The 20,054-nt window shown below is 38.3% G+C and overlaps 1 protein-coding gene across 1 annotated transcript; it reads right to left on the bottom strand.

The window, feature by feature from the left end:
• Positions 1-449: 449 nt before the first annotated feature.
• On the bottom strand, positions 450-16,681 carry EEF1E1 (eukaryotic translation elongation factor 1 epsilon 1). The gene is made up of 4 exons (XM_061346530.1): positions 16,526-16,681; positions 14,578-14,778; positions 7,412-7,507; positions 450-1,107 (listed from the first exon to the last, which is right to left on the bottom strand). Exons 1-4 carry the CDS (start codon positions 16,631-16,633, stop codon positions 967-969), a joined length of 546 nt encoding a protein of 181 aa, XP_061202514.1. The 5' UTR covers positions 16,634-16,681; the 3' UTR covers positions 450-966.
• Between the last annotated feature and the right edge of the window lie 3,373 nt (positions 16,682-20,054).

Raw genomic sequence — 20,054 nt, 5'->3', positions numbered from 1 at the left:
AAGAATCTACAATTGAGAAGTTGTTTTGTATCTTTATATTTTTTTCAGCATTTTAAAATAAAACGTTAACTGAATTGCACAGAAGGTAATTACTTAGTTCAGGTGTATCCTTAGGGCATTATGTTAGCACTGTCCAAATGTCTGCTGATCCAACCTTGAGAGTAAACTTGACAGAGGATCTCATTAGCGTCTTAAGCTGAGGGGGAGGTTGGTTTTTTCGTGTTACATGGTTTGGGTTTTATCATCTTGAAACTTGCATTTGCACTTGTGTGGAAACAGCATATGAAGCAGGAATCTTGACAGAACGCTAACCTTTGTTACTTGATTTGAAAGAAAACACTTCTAGAATCAAAATAGAAGTCCATATATCACAAAATGAAGCAACAGGTGAAACAAAATTTTCTTTACTGTAGAGCTACTAAGAATTTTCACAGCCAAATTAAGACTAATGAGTTTTAAAATAATTTATTCAGTCACATAAATACTTTGTAACATTTGCATGTTCCCTTTTTCATATCCTTGGCACACAATATAGCTCTTAACTGTTATAAAACTAGTGTAAACATCCATGGAAAATAAAATGAAAAGAAAGCATGACATACATAAAAATTCAATAAATAGCAAAAGGAGTGAATAATTGAAGGAAAATAAGTAATTCTTTCCTATAAGGACCATGTTATTACCCTCAAATACTTAATTGAAAGAACTTTTCATTTTCAAAAAATAGTGACTTAAAACTCGATTTTCATCTTTCTACCTTTGTTGCATTTAATCAGATACAAGATACAACTTAATAAGTTCAAATTCTTGAATGAACAACAGTAATTCTATGCAATTCTATTTGAGGCATCCACAGTTTTGGTTCACATACAGAAGGTTACAAACCAGTATTTGCAAGTTAGTGGTTTTGGACAGTATAACTTCTAAACTCCCAAACACACTTCTGACACGACATTAAGATTTTCCTTAATGGGCATTAGTGTATAATCTGTTTTTGATAAAGACTACATTAGACAGATGCTGCCGGACACCTGGATAATGTTGAATGTGGTTGAACCAACGAGACACATTAAGGTATTGCTCCTTTTCTTGCACTGTGAGGTCCACCTGTATGGGGAAGAAACACAGCCATCAATAAAATAAGGCACTGCATCATGGGGAAGAAACATAAGGCACCAATAAAACAAGGCACTGCAACATTAGTGTCAAACATGTGGTAAGGGAAAATAAAAGTGGACATTTTTATAGCTGATTCCAACTTGCATAAACAGTTGTTACAGTCCGGCAGTATTCTGTCTTAACTTCACATATGAAAAATCACAAGCCAAAATATGGATTTATTTTTAACTGACTCAAACGAACAGACCTGGAGGTGGAATATATATTGCATTACAACGACGGGTTAAAAAGGGTGTTAGACTGCTTGAATTTAACGCATCTGTCTATTTATGGTGTTAGACTGCTTGAATTTGATGCATCTGTCTATTTATGGGGTTAGCACACATTATTGGGGGTGCAGGGAAGAGTTCCACAGCAGGCACTAGCCTTTCATGTTAACCTAGCCATCAGTCTTATCAGTAAAGTAACCACTTTGTATTTCAAGGTGTATTATAAGTACAGCAATATGGGTTTTTTTTCACGCAATTTCAGACTGGATAGAAAAGTTGAAAGTTGTTTTCTATTTTAAGCAGTGGTCACACAATAGTTACTAAGAAACAGCACAGCTTAATACTTAAACGTTCAGATGTGCTAGCTCACATTGGCAGCAAAGGAATGATTCAAATTACTACAGTAAACCAAACTGTAAACCTGTCCATACTTCATAAACTTATTAAAGTACTATCACTTACTCCTACAGTTTGACATCCTGTTGTGCTCTCAAGTCAACAGCATATACACTTGTTTATTTTAATCCAAATCTAAACAGCTGCAAGAGCAGACAGGAAGAAGCCTCCAACTACAATACAGCTATTCCAACAGCTCCTTGCCACTGGAATTGTGGCCAAAATTAATCAGAAGCTTCAAACCTACCTTAACTTTTTATTAGAGGACTGGTTCAGATAAAGTCATGTACTATTACAGATATTAACTGTATCTTTTAAAGCCACCAAAGTTCACATCACCAACATCCTCACTGAAGTCTTTTATTACTTCAGAATTAAGCCAGCTGCAAAAGAACTATTCCTATCCTCTATCACCTGCATTACTACTCCTTGATTATCAATTTTAGGTCTCCTTACTCCTCTGTTATGAAGTCAGTCTATCAGTTTAGACAAACATGTGTTTCCTCACATTAACCCACTACAACTGAATTACATACCAGGTAGTCCTCAAAACGGACTACAAAAACTGCACCAGGAACAAATGTGATCCTCACATCAACTGCCCTATCTCATCTCACCAATACTTAAACCAAGCAGCATGGGATTCACCTCACTTCATTTTCAGTTAGCCAAGTTACCCATCAAGCTTAACTTAGTCGTCTTGACAACACCTGTGGTCAATGAATGAGGGCACACCTGTAGAGGGTAGTTTTAACAGACAAATAATAGCCAGACATGCCTAATGCTTCTCAAATTTAGACTTCTAGAGCTAATCTAGGTTAAACCCCTTCTCAAAAGCTAAACAGATGTCATATTCCTTATGCCTTGTTCTACATATACCAGATTTTTACGGATAATGCAGGTGCACTGCAAATTTCATCTTGGGCACAGGACACCTGGAGACAAATGTTGCAACAAACTTTAAATGACAGGAAGAGCTATACACATTCATTTACTCAGCTGTTTAAGTGAAAAGCTGGTGTTCAAAACTAACTCTCATGTTAAATTTTACCTCGTGCTGCCCCAGCCCTTTCCTGAAAAAGAGCTGCCTGTAATATTTTCTGCTTTTCCTGACTGTTCTTTCACACAGCCCAGGACTTGGCTAAGAACTGTTAAGATTTAAGTACGTAGCAGTAAAAAGAAAATATAGATATATAGTAGAAGATGAGCCATGGGAAAACTACAGAGGAAGAATAATTTCAAGGAGTTGCAGGAGGAAGGAATTCTAAACCAATGCCACATACCATTAAAACTCTATTAACAGCAAATTAAGAGCACAATAACTGCAGCAACAACCAAAAATCGGGGATCTTGCAGCTGCTCCTAAACCCAACTAGCTGTTCTTCTTATAGAACTCACCTGCCACGATATAAGCATAGCACTGCACATGCATTTCCTCAACAACTTCTGCAATTCTGAACTGCTATGAACCCCAGTTAAGCAGCATGAGAGAAATATGAGTTTTTTCCTGCTGGCATGGAAATGTAAACACTGTTCCTACAGCTGTATGGACTGACAGAAGTGCACAGACAAATCAATTAAAACACAGACATATTATTTTTGCTGAGCTAGAAACATAAAGGAGTCAACCAGCATTAGCCCAGGGGAAGAGAACGACACTGATAAAGGGAAAACTCCAGAATTTTTAAATGCATTACAAAAAGAATGGAAGCTATTAAAATGTAGCACCAAGTGCTTCACAAATTGCCTCTGCTTCTGCAAGCGCAAGATATCCATGACAAAACCTTTCATGCAGCACCATTTAGGGGAAAAAGCTTTGATCATCTGCAGTTTGTTACAATGGTAGTTGGAAGCTAGTGTTTGGTATAAAGTTGTAGAACCATTTACAAATTAACACAGAGCATGAAAAGAGCAACATGTGTATTCTAAGGCCATTTAAAATTACTGAAAATGAAGAAAAACATTTAAGTATGAGCAGGTAATAAAAATACCGTCAGCTTTAACTGTCATTTGTGTGCATGTAAAGTTATAATTACAACGCCTTTTTTGAAAGTCTTTAATGGGTAAGCACTTGATTACGAAAATGCTGAACTAAATTTCAGATTTTGCAGCAGGTACAGTATTTCCTCCCACAACTTTATACTCACAATTCTCAATCTTCATATTTCCCTGATGTAAATAAAAAATAAAGTTTGGAAAACTAGTCTTCCTCCGTTCTGTCAGTGTAGTGAATAAACATCCAAAGGGCAAAACAGCTACTCTAATAACAAAACCCCTTTCTGTACTCTAGGCACAACAAGCAAGATATTTTTACTTATTTACATAATGTACTCCATCAGTGAAATATACTAAAAAGCACTTTGTGGCATGCTCTACTTTTTACTTGGAACATAACTCTTAGGTTAATTGTTTAGAGATCACTTCCACGGCATTTTTTTACAACATTGTTAGATGGGTATTTTCTGTTCTTCCTCATTAAATTAGATAATTCCCCCAAGTTAAGAAAGGCTGCTGTTCTGCTGTTAAAATAATTATTTGCTATTAAAGCAATTATTTTAATAGCAAAGCAGCAGACACTCAATTTGACAGGCTTTTTTATGTCATGGGGAAAAAAAAAGAAAGAGAGTCTTTTATTCTTCCACCACAAAGCTCACAAAGGGTAAGCAAGGTGGTCATCATACAACACAACTAGAAGAGTTTCTAAAAGAGCTATAAATATACATGCTTTAATTATATCTGCTTTCAGTTGCACTGGGGATGGAGGCAAAAATTCTCATTCCCACACCCTGAATGTGCATGGAAAGTCTAAAAATACCTACCTATATCTCAAGTTCTTCAGCATCAAGAAAAAGATAAGATACAATCTCACTTTCTAAATTCAGCCTTTAGATATGAGGGAAAGATCCAAAAAAACCCCCAACCCCAAACAGCTGAACAGTTTATTTAATGAAATATATGCACTTTCACATAGTTTTGACTAATTTTCTGTTGTTGAAGGAACATGCTTATGTCTTCTCTTTAAAGTGAAATTGGTTTTGCATTTAGTGTAAGTACCATTTCTAGCATAATTTTTCAGAAGGAAAGCCTGTTACCTCATTACTAAAAGCAGTGTATCAGTGAATATTAACAAAAATTCACAGTAATCTGTTTATTACAGGAAACGTTCATTATGGGAAAAAAAAAAAAAGGCGGAAAACAAGCTCCTAGTGCATTCTCATTTTAGTTCGGTATTAGTTCTGATCTGAGGAGAACAACTTTGTTTTGTACTTGATTTGACCCGAAACTTTGACTGAGGCATCTTCCATTTGTAGATCTGAATTTCAACCAGAACTTATTTTCTAGGCCTTATTAAAGGAATTTCCAAGTCAGACATACAAAGTTCAGATTACCTCTTTGGTTCTGACAAAGTTTTGTATTGATTATTTTTCTTAAATAGAGCTGAACTTCTGCTGTTTGAAAATCCTTAAGAATAAAACATAGGGAAACAAGTTCATTACCACAGGGGGAATTTAATGCTTACTGATTGCCTGATCTATCCTTAAGCAATGCTTCCAAATTCATGTTTTCGCTGCAATCTATGCTTTAATCTAGTAGAACTTCATTGTTCATTATACTTATCCACATATGTACTTAAGTAATCAAAGTGTGTAAAGACAACAATGTATGACAATGTAAATCACATTGATTAAAAAACCCCAAAACTTATTATCAATTTTAGGTTGTTTGACCAATATTATGATGCAGAACAACAATGTATACAATTTAGTTCCTGGCTTATTATTACAAGTGTATTTCTAGACTCAAAATAAACTCAAGTCTGCAATAAGCCTGAAACACTACCTGTGAATCTGACTTTCATTAATGAAGGTGGAAGGAGGGAAATAATACAAAGACATGTGATCTATATTCAGAAACACTATGAAAGGGAAATGAAACTGGGTGAAGAAGGACTGAGTGGTCTTAAATAATTTCCAATGAAAGTTGCACCAGAAGATTTTTAACGTTTGAATAATACTCCACTCATTCAGGACAATCATGGTCTGCCACTAATACTTACAGTATTTTGTTACTAATGTACATGCTAGCATGTAGTTGTTAGTCTATTAAAAAGTAAGAGATTAAGCCTGAAGGTCATTATCAGTAGTATTTTCAGATCGTTGTTCTAAACAGCTTGATGGACAGCAAGAACTGTGGATCTCCCTCTCCATGCCTCCCATTTCCACCTTCTCTCTTCAAGGACTAGAGGAAGCATTTATTGATATTTTGCACAAGGCTTAGTTGAAACAGTCGTGTATGACAAACTGCTTCACTAGACCACATCACATTAAGAGATAAGCAGCTTCCCCTCCAAAGCTCAAGGCAGAGCTGCAGCTCTGGATGTACTCTCCTCTCATTACAGGAAAAATAAGAATAAATCACAAGATTCTACAGTTCAAGTGTTCACCTTTACAGTTAGGAACCTATATTAATCAAGTCCGAAACCTTCAAAATATATGCAATTCCTAGCTAGCAGCTTCTAAATTTTCCTCTTTATTTAGGACAGCAACCCCATTATTTGCCCTTTATACCCTTCTGATTCAGAAAATGAAGTCAAACATTTCAGAAACAGATGCTGTACTATAAACTTGTCCCAAGTAGTGTCTGGATGGTTGCAGGCAGCCAGGAACACCAAGTCATTTGTTGTTACCATCTGTTCCATTTCCCAAAGCAGTAACTTGTAGCTTATCTTCTTGATTAGGTGGTCTACTCTAGAGCAAACTCTTAAATTTAAAATATGCTTGATTTTCTTCTGCCTAAATTATTTTCAAATAAAAAGTATCATTGGGACTCATACTCTCCTACAGCATATACAGGCATTTTTAGAAAGTACATTTTTCCTGTCTACATATCATATGTGAAGGGTAACCCATTCTGACACTCTAGTCAACACATCTATCCTACTACTTAAGATATTTTACAAGGCAAATATGGTTTAACAGAATTAATTCTAGGTGACTTACTCTAACATGTTTTCAAAAACCTTCTGAAATGAAGCTTCCCTTCCTGCTCCTCTGCTTCACACTTTCTCATTTCAACTTACTCCTCAACAGTCTAAGTTCTCATTTTTGGTAGTATTTTATTACTTGATCTTCCCTCCCCTTCTCTGCCTCAGCCTGCCTTTTGAAGTGTACTGTTCTTGCAGTCTTTAATCAGAGTCCTGTTTTTAATGGTATAACATAACCATTCACCCATTTGATTAAATTCAGTGATTCTCAGACACACATGTATGTCAGAGGGACAGGCATTATCCCTGTTATGTAGAGGTAACTAAAGCATTCGGAACACTACAGGTAATACACTTCTTTTTGACAGACCCATAGCTAAATATTAAAATAAGTAAAAAAAAAACTAAAAGAACCCCCTCAAAAAGAACCACAAAAAAAAAACAACCCCAAACAAACCCCCACAAAAAACAAACCCACGACTTAAACCCATTCTATTTGAAGATTTTTAGACGAAATCTCTCAATTTTCATTATGTGATTTTCACTGAGCAATTCAGTAGGTCAATTTCTACAACAATAAGCTGCCCTTTAGATAAACAGTTATGACAGCTGTACATGTAAAAATAATTCAAATAACACTTACCATGACATGATGCAATCCATAGTACATCAGAATGTCTGCTAAGGTAAAAATGTTTCCTGCAAGGTAGACTTTATCTTCCAGGTGTATGTTAAGATCCTGAAAATGAAAAAGTCATTGTACTGCTGTAGTATTAACATCGTAAGACAAAATATTAAGGCAATTGTTGAAAATAACAGAAAACTTACTCTGGAGACCATGTACATAAAATAAATGCCAGCTTTAATTTATCCCTATTCAGCAAAGGAGAAAAAAGTGTCAAGATAATAAATTATCATCCTCTGACAGCGAGGATTCAATAACATTTAAATGTTGCTCTCTAAACTCAGTACTAGCCAATTTGCTGCTGGCACATAATTTCTTTTAATTCTTCCCCTTATATCCGCTCAAATTTTTGTAAATACAAGTATGATTTATTTTATATTCCAATCTGACTCCACACAAATACTTTCAAGTCTGTCTTCTTGTCTCCAAATTACTGGAGCTCCAAAACCAAGACTTTTTTTATTGTTAGCACATATGACTCAGAACCATTGCTGTTATGACATTTAACATTTGACAAGTGGAAAATACAGTTCTACAATCAAAGGAGAGCGCATTGCTCTTCCAGTAGCTGCTTCTCCTGTCCTCCAGGACTCAGTGCAGCTGGTCAGCAGTCTGGAACTGCTACCCATCTCTTAGTATCATTTGACACCTGCTTTTATTAACATTGAAATCACTGCTAGCAACTCTCATTGACTGATACTATAAATTCAGTTGTTGTCCAAGTCCCTTCAAAGAGAACACTGCTTCAGCATTTTAAGATCATCTCTCAACTATTCTGCATCACAGGCTAAGGGTGGGTAGCAGAAGGCTTCCATTTAGGTTCAGTGAATAATTATTTCAAATCTGTACTACTGAAAGATCCTTTTCCACATCTTTTTGCATGCAGTCATTCTCTGCTGCAAAACAGGGGGCTGACAGACTTATTTCTCAAGTGTATCACTTCTGATACTACAGGCAGTCACTCATAACCTCTACCTCCCTCCTCTTCTCCACATCTTACCTACTTTTCATTCAATTTATGCACCTTTCTGCCCTCTACTTCACTTTGAAGAAAGAAACACAGCAGCAAAGTTACCTATATTAACCCTGATCCTAGCATAAGCAAACTTTAGTTTTTGTAACCTGGAACCTCTCCCTGTTAGTATTCCTCTGCTCATTGAAAAAAAAATTGTAGTAAATGCCCCCCTGTTTCCTCAGCAATCTCCTTAAGCCACCCCTCCCCTGCCCCAGAAACAGAGGTAAGAAACACAAATATAACTAACATTTTTCAAAATGTCCCTGAAATAGTTTTTTGGTCTCAATTACAGCACATTCCATTTTAAGACAACCTTTTATATTTTTTAAAAAGAGTCTAGGGCAAAGAGAAAGGGGTTAATAATTAGTGAACAACAGTGCATATGTAAAACCAACCAAAATACAAAACTAAATGCTGAGACAGAGACACCTAACCCTGCATTTGGTTTCAACAAGTTTGACTCCATTATGCCACCTTATTGTTTGATAAGCTCTTCATGACAGAACTCCTGTACTTCTGCAGTATTTAAACATCCTCATGTCCGCTTTGATTTCTTTTATTAGAGCAAATTGGGGAAAAATATTAACCCCTGTATAGTTAAAACTCTGTAAGGTCATCTGCCCCTGGCTATATAGCTTTTCTTTAGATTGGTTTACTGCTTTGTTCATGTTAGTAAGTTCTCAGATGACTTTAATCATATAACTACCATTCTGTGGAATTTCATACACACATCACAAAGGCAAATGCAATGTTAAGAAAAGGTGTGCAGGAAAGAAAACCCCCAAATATACCCAGAGATTTGTCTACTAGGAAAAAAAATAAATCATTATTCATCTATTGTGACACAGATTCTCTGACCGGTATTTTTCACTTTGATTAACCAGAAATTTAACACATAGCGTGAAGTAACATCACTGAAATTATATCCTCCCTCTCCTCTTTCTTCTTAGTCCAAGCTACAGACTTGGGATTTCATAAAGTAAAAAGCTCATCATCATGAAGGCACAATCAACACATTTATTTCCCTGCTCAAAATTTTATACTGTGCATGTATTCACAGAATACTCATCAATTAAAAAATAATATCTAAAACTTTAAAGGCAAAATAAACCATTACAATGTGAACAATTATTTATTCTGGTTCATGAAATTTTACAGTCAGTTAACTGAACAAACGGAATTTGGCAAAAATGGCTTAGTCTTGGATAAATTAGTATTAGTCTTCAATTCTTTTCTTGAACATGTGCTTTCCTTCCATAAAATACAGACAGATACTACAATTTCACCCTGCAAGTCAAACTAATTCAGAAATGCACAATTCTTTTCATGTGCACTAGGCACATCTAGTTAATCTTGCCTCATGGGTTTGCTTCCCATAGATGATTATATTATTGGCTGATAGCCAACTGTGTAAGAATTCTGGGTTAAAGTCAAGCTTTCATAAGTGACGATGGTATTAAAATGAACTAGTGTTCCTGTCCTGGAAAGACTAATAAAAACACGAATACAAAACTGTATCTGAGTTTCTGTTACATCCAGGAGACTCAGGTCTGTCATTTGTACCACTGTCTTTCATGTACTGAGCATCACTACTTAAACTGATTACATATATACAATCCCAATATTAAATGACTGAAATAGTCTTGGAAATTGCTTGGAACTGTATGAACTTACTGTTGCAGTCCCTTAGGAAGCCCCTTATCAAATTTCAAACAGGTATTTAAGGCATAACTGCAGTCTGATGCACTAGTACACGAAGAACCACCGTAATTCAAATTCCATTTTTGGGTATAAGGGGGAAAAGCAACAGGAAGAAGAGATGTTGCATTATTTATGGGCTGATGGATTCCCATTTCCTTGTTTTATGAAGAAAAAAAATCCAATATACAGCCTGTATCTGGAGCAACACCTCAACACACCCCACCCACAGCACACTTCCGGCTACCCCACAGTATCAGTTATTACCTTTTAAATATGCAATTTAATTATCTGTAATCCAATTCATCCATTAAGGCAACTGAATCCCTTCCAACCACCACAAGTCAAGACAATAGCTCAGATAAGTAACAGCTGCTTCTTACATGACTCAAGAGCTGACAATGGGTCTAATCATACTGATACTGTTTTGGGTATTTTGTCCACAACACACCACTGGTGTGTGTATGTATGTCCAGCACATGCTGCGTGTGCACAGAAGCACATCCTTGCAATCAACAGTATTCTCAAGGTCATTTATACCCTAAATGCCTTTATATCTCATCATGAAAAGACAAAGAGCTGAGCACTCTCAAATGTGTCAGGAAAGCCTCTGACGATGCAGAACTCAAGAAAAGATTCTGCAGCCATACCCAATAAAAGTAGAACTGCACTGCTGGGACATAGGCATATTTTTAATTCTCACGCAAGACTTCTCTTACTGGCAAACTATGAGCTAAACCTGGTCTGGAAGAGTATTATATTCAACATACTGAGTTTCCTGTAAGAGACAGAAGATACTCAAGACACATTGCTCAAGTAATCAAAATAGAATCTTTTATACCTGCAAGTGCACAAAAATATCCTGGTGCTAACAGAAAAGGGAGAGAAGTGAACACAGAAACTTGAAGTTTAATAAACACTTGCTCAACAAGATTGCCAAAGTGGGTAGGCATCCCATTTAGAAGTCTGTCAAAAAACAAGTGTACAAAAACTGTGATTAATGACAAGGGCAGATCATGGATTAACCTGCTTATGTATTTGTGGAAACAGTAATTTTTCAAACAAGGACATTAAATAAGAATTGAAACTCTCTTATTCAGATTTCTAATTGGATTTCATGTTTCTAGCCGGACAGCACAGGAAATTATGACAAAACTAGTTGAAGTCATCGAACATTTTTTGTTTAAGACACTGAAAGCAGAACACAAAAATTCTCTGCTATAATTATCCTTCAGAATCTAGAGATTTCTACAGCAAGCTCACAGTTATTTAGCATATGCCCCCTGAAGATGGGTGGAAGAACTCTCAAGTTTCAAATACCTAAAACTGTCAAGGCAGACATTTAAATCTCTTCAATTGAATTAATAAACACCTAAGTGGACATTTGATGGCACAAGTGTCTCACAAACATTCAGTTCCTTCCTGGAACAGTAGCAAGACTGCTAGTCATCAGGCCCAACTCCTCAGTAATTTTCCAGTTTTTCCTATGAAGCTTCATTTACCATTAACCAAATATCAAAGAATCAAATGAAAATACTCTCTCATCCTATGGACAACAAAGTTAATATAATGCATTAGACATTATGCTGTCACCACTATTAACAACCATCATTCCTGCATATGTGCTGAAGAACAGTCCAGAGGTACTACTCCTGTTTATTCTGCTCAGTACAGGAGCATAAATCAAAAACCAAACTCCAAGAGCACTTTCATTGTCCACTGAACAGCATGGCATTTGCTCTGAATGAAAATAAAAAACCTGGCTGAGATGGTCTGGCTACTTCATGATTGCTTTCATGCCAAGTAAGAGTCAACACACCAGCAAGAACTTAAGAACCTATTTTCCCAAGGCCAACAGAAACCCCTTCCTAATCAAATTATCAAACATTAAACCAGTTACTGACATTTTTCAGAAGCACATCACCTCAATTAAGGGTTAAACAGAGACAGCCTAAAGTTTATAGCAGAAGTAACTGAACTGTTTTTGGCAGCTTATTATAAATTGTGGCTCTAGGCTGCAGCTGTCCCAAGACTGCCATTGTGTATTCCAGACACGTCGTAAAACCACAACCTCAGACTTCCCTTCTTATTTTAGTTTTTAATTTTTTTTCATTCGTACTCCCTCTTGGCATAGTATACTTTAATGGTAGGCTGCCTCTTTTTCTGATTAATCATGGTAGCAAGAGAACAAATTAAAAGAAAAAAAATCTTAATTGCTATACTGTGAAATTATATTAGTGTTGGAATAACCACAGCAGCCCTGCGTTAAAATAAATTCTGGTTATTCAACATCTGCTAAGAAAAAAAAAAAAAATCCACAGGAAAATGTTAAAGTTGTAATATCTATCAGAAAATACTTAAAGGCAGAGCTTTTCCCTCAAATTATGCCATTTCTCAGTAAGGAAATTTTGCTTTGTTTGGAAACGATTTATCTACATATTTGTGTTTCAGTATATTGTCTTTTCTACACTGCCTGTGCTTCTAAGACTAAAACTGAAAAGAGGCATCAGCTTCAACATGAAACCATATCACTGTGTCTGGTTTTAATACCCAAATGCAGTTCTAGAGATACCCACATGTGTGTGCTGACAAAGAAGGTATCATCACTTAAGCCACCCAGAGCACATGTATTCTGTTATAACAAGACAGAAAACTTGCTTTTGTTTTTTGTATAACAGAAGAGCAAGAAAAGTAAATAAAAGTTATTTATTCTCATATGGTCTTCTCACAGTTTGGGAAAGAGCAAAAGGCATCACCAGTTTGTTTGAACAAATGACTGAAATTATACAATACTTGCCATAAAGGTTTTTTTAAAACAACATTAATTAGAGAACAGAACATTAATCTGAGGGCCATCCAGTCATACCACCTGCTCAAAGTACAGGTAAACCTGAAATTAAACCCCAATTAGTCAATGCCTCCTTCAGTAAAGTTTCGGAAATCCCAAAGATAGACAGTTTTCATGACTGTAAAGGCTTTGATAGCATTTGCATGTAGAAAATAAGAGCAGTTATGTTACAAAAAGAGAAGCAATACAAACAAACTGATGCTTAACTGATGGAAGATATTACATCGCTATAATGAGATCTCGATACCTCAGATTATCTGGGGCATAAATGAGAAAAATGGTTCTTTAGAGCTTTCACCAAATTGATCCTTGTAAAGCAGGCATGACATTCAAAGTCCTCAACATCAAGGAGACTGTCAGTTTGAAAAGGACAACAGATTACTAACAAGGTTTTGCTTGGTGCAATTTTAAGATGCAAGATCTTTCTTGACTAAGTAACACAACATATTAACTCTTGAATGCTGCTTCAGTTTATCTTTGGTTTCTGCAACAGTTCTAGTTGACTCAGACTTGCCACACCTAACAGAAGTCAGAAGCATTAAGACTCTGCTAGCCTCATGTAAAATCAACCTTCTAATACCTCTTACATCGCAAAGCTATTTCTAAACCCGGACTCAAAAGTAGCACTGAGCATTGCATACTTGCCATCTAAAATACACCTTTAAAATTAGACAAAATTAACACTTCAAAAACTGATTGAATTTTACTAGTTTCATATACACTTATTAAACAGAGCCCTTAACACTGTAAATCAAATTTTCTCTTCAAGCTCTGTTCCCACAAGACTGCAAAAATACTGATTATCAGTCACAAGAAGTAAGGAGGAAATAGAGTAAGTTTTGTTATCTACTCCTTGCCATATTATTTCTTGTTCAAGTAACAGAGTGACCCTTGAGAGCCTCTTTTATGTTTCCACCTGCCTAAGAGAAGCTAAACTTCTGACTACAAGAAACATTTACTACAGCAGACTAAACCCTCCATATAAGGCAGCCCTATGTGAAGGGTAGTTTTGCGAAGTGCCATTATGATTTCCCTTTCCAACACAGGAACTCTGTCCAGTAACTCCTTCTGATATCAGTATCAAGTACTGCAACATAAAGTATGGCCTGTATTCCATAATTACCAAATCAGTAAGAATTGCTCTTAAAACAGAGCAGTGTTATCTTGAAATACAGCGTCAACTTGTTTTTAACTGAGGTTTTAGGAAGATAGTAGGAAAGTGCCATCTTACATGGCAAATATAAGACTAGGCAGCTGAACAACCTGTAAACCATCTGGAACACCCTGGGTAGTCTCCAGCACTACAGCCATAAACCACTAAGAGCTCTGCTTCCCATCCTTGATAGTTGAAGCTGTTTTCCCTCGTTTCAGGTTGTTGGGGTATTTTTGTCAAGAAAAGTGAAAAGCAGCAAGCAGAATAAAAGCCAGTACTGAGAGATACTGCCAAGTTTTTACCATTTACTCAGTTTTATTACTTGGCTGTTCACACACGTCAGCACCGTAATTTTCTTCAAGGGGTAGTCACTCCAAACTTCAGTGGCAAAGTAATTAAATACTCCTTACCTTCAGAATTATCCTAGTATCTTCTTTACTAGAGCTTCTATCTACTTGAGTCACTCTATATTCCAACCATTGCTGGACAACAGCTTTCTCTTCTGCAGTACTTCCAAGCAGTTGCTCTTTCTTAGCCTGTTTAACTAAGTAGGCAGCTATGGTCATTATTCCTGTCAGACCAGGTCCATTGTTTGTCTGAAGAACAGGAACCTAGAATAGAGAAAAAAAATAAATGAACGTGCAATAAGAATAGACTTTTTTTTGTTGTTGTTGCTCTTCAGAAGGATTTTTAAAGCAATATATTGGAATTCAGAAATATTGATACTAAAGGCTGTAACATTAAAACCACATGTATATTCTCTTCTTACTCTTTGGAGTGGTATATTTTCATTTTTTACAGAAGAAATAGTATTGAACATGCATAAGCCAGATAACTTTAGCTCAAACTAATAAAATTCTACCTCTATTAGCAAGAAATGCTGCTGCTCATTCTGATGTTGTCAGAAATGTCATTAACTAACTTTTAATTTATTTTCAAATTCAGGACTCTGACTTAGGATTGTAAAGTCAGCAGCACCCAATTTCTCTCTGAGCAGATCACAGCAGCAAGGCTTAAGAAAATGCTTATTCATACTTACTATTCTATTCCCAAAAGCTTTGACAGAAGTTAGTAATTCACTGATATCAGGGGAGGACAATACAACACACCTCTAGCTTTAACTATGTCTTTGTTAGTGACACTAGCCCATACTGAACTGTGGGAAAAGAAACTGAACTGCTAAGAATCAGAAACTAAGTGAATGAGTTGAAACTAACTGCAACAGCCTAAAGCCCATTCAGTCATTTACAACATCAAAAGACAAAAGAAGCTGATTAAAATGCAGTACTTCCTTTTTTTCAAAGTATCTGACCACACAAAGAAGCCTCTATGTTTGGATTTAATTAACGTAAAGTACAAGCTAAAATCATGATTTTCATTTTGCAGTTGTACCAAGACTCTCTAACAATTATTCACTTTTTTCTCTCAACATGCAGTCTGGAAAAATACAGATAAATCTAGTTACTTGATTTTTCAGCCTTCTGCTTTACAGCAACAGCATTAAAACACCACTCAGGTTGTCAATAAAGGAAGCTTTTGCAACCAAAGAATGCATATACTGATATTAAGGACTTTGATCATAAGCAGTAAAGAAGGGGAAAACCCCCTACAAACCAACTAACACAAGGTGACCACACACCTTCTTTTCTGTACTCTTTCTCCAAAAGCACCACGTAAAGGCCCTTACACATACATAACACTCTCAGTCCCACATTACACTTTTCAGGCCTAAGATGCCTCTTAAACTACAGAACTTAATGTTTCTGTAAAAACTTCAAAACGCCAAGACTTCTACTTGAAAAAGTAGAATATTTAAGAGCAACAACTCACTACAGATACCTTCTTAATATTAAAACCGTGTCTTTTTTTTCCATGCCATTTAACCACACCAGCACAGATGTAACCTGCGCTGGCACAAGAAAAGCGCAGGGAGGGGTGGTGTAAGCACAAGCACATTTTAAGCCGACATCCCTCCAACGACAAGCAATATCCCTTCCACGGGCGGAAGAAGTTTCCAGAACCTACTAGTAGGTAGCGAGGCCCTAAAGCCACAACTTAGGGTGGGTGATAAAGGAAGCGGCTCGGGGAGAGAAAATGAACCCCCTGCTCAAGCGAAGAGCTGACGGAGCCGGGATGAACAGCTGAGGCCAACACAGGACACGACCCCCCCCCCCCCCCGCCTATCTCGGGAGAGAAGGAGTTTGGAGGGTCTCAGCCACCGTCGCAAAGGCGGTGAAGGGGGATGATCTGGCGGGGCTGGGTCGGAGAGAGGGGAGGGGAAGCGGCGAGGTAAGAGACCGTTGGGGAAGAGGGTGGGTGGACGCCCGCCCGTTGCCAGCCCCTCCTCGCTCCCTTCACCTTCCGCTCCCCCTGGACGCCGTACTTGCTCCCTTTCGGCAGGCCCAGCAGCTTCTCCAGCAGCACCAGCTCCTCCACGCCCGATCCCGGCCGCGCCGCAGCTGCCATCTTTGGCGGAAGACCACCTGGGAAAGGAAGGAAAGCGGCAAGCACCACCTGATAACAACCTCCAATCCCATTGGAAAGCAGAACCACCACACCTCCAAAGGAACCGACACTGCTATTGGCCTGAAGGTACCGGACAGCAAGTCAGACGCTCGGCGTGTAGACAACGCATGCGCTAAGCCGCACTTCGCGTTGGAAACCGTCCGGGGGCGGAGAAAAGCGGAGGACCATGAATTGCGCATGCGCATAGTTTCTCCCCCCGCCCCTTGGCGCACGCTGCTGGCCTAAGCCACGCCTCCGGGGCGTGACCTCAGCCGGGGGTGGGGCGAGCTCTGAAGGGCCGTGGGGCCGACACCGCCTCCCAGGGGCAGTGGTTGCTGGCCGGTCAGGGGCTCCAGGGAGGGGTGTACTGTTGGCTCTATGGCCAGACCACTGGCGGCGGAGGCCGGGCGGCCTCTGAGAGCAAGGCGCTTCCCGGCCGGCCCTGCCAGAGTCGGTTCCTAGCTCGGGATGGAGATAGCCTCCGTTTCCAACGGGAACAGCGGCTGCTTTCTTCCCGGAATGGGGCAGGAGCTGTTGATGGGTTTGTCGCTGTGCCTCTGGCAAAGGACAGTGAAGGTGCCACCCCCTCGCAGCCCCTGGTCTTGGGATATCCCGGTTGCTGGAGGCGGGCAGGGGCGACCAGACGCTGCGGGCCCGCTCTCTGGCCTCCCGGCCTATCCGGTCAGTTGCTGCCGGTTCTTCGATCGCTGGATGCAATGGCAGCGTGCTGTCCGGTGGCGCATCGGGGTGATAGCGCAGGCTAACGAGGCGGACGCGGCTCTTCATTCGCTCTGCTGTCTCGGAAACCGAGACTAACGAGATCACACTGCTCGCCCGCCCGTTTGCCGGTCATGCCTTCCTCTATCCACCTCGTAAACTTTGAGCTGCTTGGCCGAGTGTAGCCAAAAGCTGGTTTCAGAGAGCTACATTTTTTGTGCTATTAAGAAGGATCGCGCAGAACTGAGCCATTAATTACACGCGCTGATCAAAGGCATCAAAGGAAGAGGAGGGAAATAAGTAGGATGAAGAAAAACGTGTTAATGAACCACGGATAATGATAGCAGTGAAGTTAAGAGATAAACCCCACAAAATCTGAGCTGGCCGTGAAATAACCTGATTTAACTCAGTGTAATTGAGATTTGTTGAAGACATTTAATCATCTTTCTAACTGAATATATTCTGCTGTGGATGTCATACCACTATGTCTGATCATAAACGTTAGACATTAAAACAGTTATAGATTGGCAGATGTATTTGTGCAGAATATCAAAGTGCAGTACTTGATAGAAAACTAATAAATACTACTGCTTTTACTAAAAACAACAGGCTGGTCTTGTCCTAGTACTGACAGTTCCAAAATACAGATTCAGGGCTATTACTGCGTCAGTCATATCAGATAAGGTGATCCTGATAAATGTCCTGGTTCCTCAGTGAAACACTTCATCTTGGTACAGGATGACATTTAGATTTGTACCTTCTGTTGCAGAAAAAGTCTGAAAGTGGCCAGAGCCTTCCTCCGAATGGGGAGCAATTCTGAAGTCATGAGGTTTTTTTTTAAGGTTTTGCAGGAATTTGTCCAATCCTTTATATTAACATTTGCAAAGCTCTTCTTTTTTAAAAAATATATATAAAAAATTGCTATGCTTTGAAAACGGCATTGCTCTTTGCAAAGTTTTTTTTTAATTCCTCAGCTCTTTTCCTGCAGCAGTATCTTGAAATGCTAGTGTTCCAGCTGTATTCTAGTGTTATAGCAATGAATGACCTAGAATTGTACAGAAAGCCTTCATTTTCAGTGGGGAAATTGATAGAAAGGTTTTGCCATTTTTTAAAAGACCTAGTTGATTGTTTCATTATTGAAAGATTTAATTTTCAATAATAAACCACCTATCAGTAAATATATACCTACATTTACAGGTTATTATTTATATTTACAATTTTAAAATGCTTTGGAACCTAGAAGGTGAGACCAGTGTGAAATATGAGTATTGATGGATTGAAAAGCTATTGGATACAATTTCAGTCAGATGAAAAACTGAAGTTTTTGGCTTTCCTCCCACCTAAATTTTTAAAGTCTTAGGAAGACCCTCGAGGCTTTATAAATTAGGTGGAGGAGATTAACTGTTTACAGTTGTTTAGCAGTTCTCCATTGATAGGAGTCAGCAGCGTTCCTCTTTTTCTGTGCACAATTCTCCCCTAGTTCCATTAGGTGGAGCTTTGTGATTGAGTCTGCGGAAAAAACTTGCCCAAAAGTGCAAAACAATTCACCAAGGAATGGATGGGGGAGGAGGCGAAAGAAGCCTTCGTTGCTTTGAGGTATCAGTGTCCTGGACGCAAGCTCGATACAGAAATCTGAATCGAGACCCTCACATACAAGGAAAATAACTTGAAAAATCGATTCTGTCAAATGGAGCACTGCTCTGATCTGCTGTTATCATGGTCGAGTTCCAAACCTAAAATACCTTAGGTTATAAATTAAATGTCAAATATAATTAATGTGGCACTTGAAATGTGAAGTGGATGACTGTCCTTTAGAGGAAGCCTGACAGCTTTATGTATGTCACATTGGTATCTGTTAAAACGAGCTTTACATGCCAGACGCTCCTTGTGTGAATCATGTTGCTGTTAGCTGTACCAGAATTTTGTCAATGTAATAAGTCTCCAGTTTTCTCCTTAATTGTCTGAAGCTTTTGCAAGACAATATATATCAAGTGTCATCTGCCTCATCTGTGCAAAATAATAGTTTTATCATACATAAAATAAGCAATTTATTTCTTATTCATTACTAGAGAAGTTATTGTCAAATATTTACATACAAATCTATATTTTATACAAATGGAGAATGTTTTCTGCCCTGTGTCTTGGACCCACTGCAATTACAATTTGCATTCAGTTTTCCTTCCCCCTTCTTAATTTCAGCAGCAGTGGTTGTAGTCCTGCAGTGCACTTCCACAGAGCATCCCAGATTATAGCTGCACATACCACCTCTTCCTCAGCCCACACTGCCCTGACACAGGGAGGCCTGTCTTGCACACCATCCCCTCCTTGTCCCAAACCAGAAGCAAAGAGGTCTCTCTTCGATTTTGGTATTTTGTGTCTCTGCTTTTCACAATGAACTACTCTAGCCTAATGTGTACTTATTCACAGGTACTCTGGGGGAATTGGAGAAGGCAGGTTTGCCCAATGGGCACTTTTACACAGTTGTTGAAATAAAAATATCAATAAACTACATTATTTTCCACTAATAGGACCAGTAGGACCTTCCTACTCCAAACCTCATAAAAATTCCCCAAGCAAAGATTTAATAGCAGAGGTTTGCAGGAAGGTTTCGTGATTAATTTTCAGATGCGTGTAACAAACTGGCTAAATGTTTGTGACTGATACC

This window comes from Neopsephotus bourkii, unplaced genomic scaffold (genome assembly GCF_033783945.1).
Source record: "Neopsephotus bourkii isolate Nb327-2 ecotype Australia unplaced genomic scaffold, CSIRO-AGI_Nbou_v1 NB_272, whole genome shotgun sequence".
Lineage (NCBI taxonomy): Eukaryota > Metazoa > Chordata > Aves > Psittaciformes > Psittacidae > Neopsephotus > Neopsephotus bourkii.
Note: the sequence above shows the minus strand (reverse complement) of the source record. Positions and strands in the feature narration are given on the sequence as shown.

Excerpts from the sequence above, each read along its gene's own strand:
- EEF1E1 (XM_061346530.1), bottom strand. The coding sequence starts at position 16,633 with ATGGCAGCTGCGGCGCGGCCGGGATCGGGCGTGGAGGAGCTGGTGCTG. Across the intron at positions 14,779-16,525 it reads GCGTCCAGGGGGAGCGGAAG|GTTCCTGTTCTTCAGACAAA; the intron begins GTGAAGGGAGCG and ends TCTCTATTCTAG. Across the intron at positions 1,108-7,411 it reads ATGGATTGCATCATGTCATG|GTGGACCTCACAGTGCAAGA; the intron begins GTAAGTGTTATT and ends TTCCCCATACAG.